The sequence below is a fragment of the Penaeus monodon genome, chromosome 25 (genome assembly GCF_015228065.2).
Source record: "Penaeus monodon isolate SGIC_2016 chromosome 25, NSTDA_Pmon_1, whole genome shotgun sequence".
Classification (NCBI taxonomy): Eukaryota; Metazoa; Arthropoda; class Malacostraca; order Decapoda; family Penaeidae; genus Penaeus; species Penaeus monodon.
The window spans coordinates 31139797-31141318 of NC_051410.1; the positions used below are offsets into that span (position 1 = coordinate 31139797).

The 1522-nt window shown below is 41.5% G+C and overlaps 1 protein-coding gene across 1 annotated transcript in view; it reads right to left on the reverse strand.

Moving 5' to 3' along the window:
* Positions 1-1522, reverse strand: part of LOC119589141 — a gene marked incomplete at its 5' end in the record, with an annotated part of 121515 nt that overhangs the window by 49410 nt on the left and 70583 nt on the right. The window contains 1 exon segment of the mRNA XM_037937718.1: positions 1-29. Coding sequence (XP_037793646.1) covers positions 1-29 — 29 coding nt within the window.

A 1522-nucleotide genomic window follows, 5' to 3' on the forward strand; every position in this document is an offset into this window, starting at 1 on the left:
GACGTCGTCATCGTACATATAGGTGTCATCTGCGCGGGGAGAGGAAAGAAAAGAACGTTATTTGATTTCTCTTTAGGATGCCACTGTACTAATATATTGATTGTGCACCGATTTCCCTGCATGAATAATGTTGCTCCTCCCCGCGGTGCCCGCTTTGTGAAATAATCTGTATCCTTTTCTCTTACCGCACCTCAGGACTTCTGAGAATAAATCCACCTTGGACAAGGGAGTGCTTAATAATTTCTGGCTCTTGTGAAACGCCATTTCCTTTGTCTTTCTGCATCTAAAGCAACTCTAACTTTAGCAACAACTTCATACATCATGCATGTGTGACACATTAAGTAAATGCAACCACATGCAAAGCCACTTTTACTTGCAAAGCTGCCGTTGCACACTTTCCTTACCCAATCGAAGCGCTCGGTTTCCTATACCTTATCCCCCGAGTATCACTTTCATCCATGAGTATACGTATAAATATGACAAACCGGATAGTTAGTACGACAAGAAATAAGTTTTCCAAGCAATGTCTCATTAGTATTCTTCGTGTATTTGGACCGGCTCTGAGTTACTGCCTTTGTGACATGCGAGGCAAAGATATTTCCACGAGCTCTCGCTGTACTAGAAGTGATAAAGAATAGGGAGTTACTTCAACGTCGGTAGCTAAATGAAATGCTCTCTTAGAACTTACGAAGGCGCCATAAAAAGGAGTGAGGATGATGATGATTCCATGCAAGGAACAATAACACCGAGTAAAAATATAAAGCGTCAGCTCTCCATGAAACATTTTTTTTCCATTTCGTCATCACAGGTGCCTGCTATGTGCACCGTGCACTGTGCCCCGCGTTCACACAAAACACATCCCTTTTCGTTTCCAGCCCTTGATTGCGTGTCTACGTACAGGTGGGACATACGCAGGCGAGGCACTAGTGCCCTGTGGCGAACTTCCTCATTAACACCTGCCTCTTAACCCTCTCGCAAGGACTCGTCACTCTCTGCGGTACAAACACATAACAATTACTTTGTTGTGTCATTCGGGGACCGCCTCCGGGACGCCGACAGGAGGGAGAGGCTAATCCTACGTCGCCCTTTTCAGACGCAGAATATTGAGGTCTCTTTCTTTATTGTCCTACGAAATGAGTATGGAATTATTCGTAAATTAACTTTCTATTAATTTTCTATAAAAAAAATTAAGGTCTCACTGATAAAATATTTATATGTCACCGTCATTCAACATAATTATGCTTAATAGTAACTTCAATAGTAACTTCAATACCGTTGTCTTAACTTCACGCACGATAATCTCCACCCTCATTCCATTTAAATGAAAAATGCTTAGTACTACTGTCATTGTTACCAACTCCGAAAAAACCCAAGGCTCATACATCTTATTAAATAAATAAAAAAATCTGGATACAGAAAAATAACAAAGAACATGATTCACAAACAAAACCTGTGACACACCTTTACAGGAGCGGAAGCATCGGAGACCAAGCACTAATATCTACCAAGAATGACAACAGCC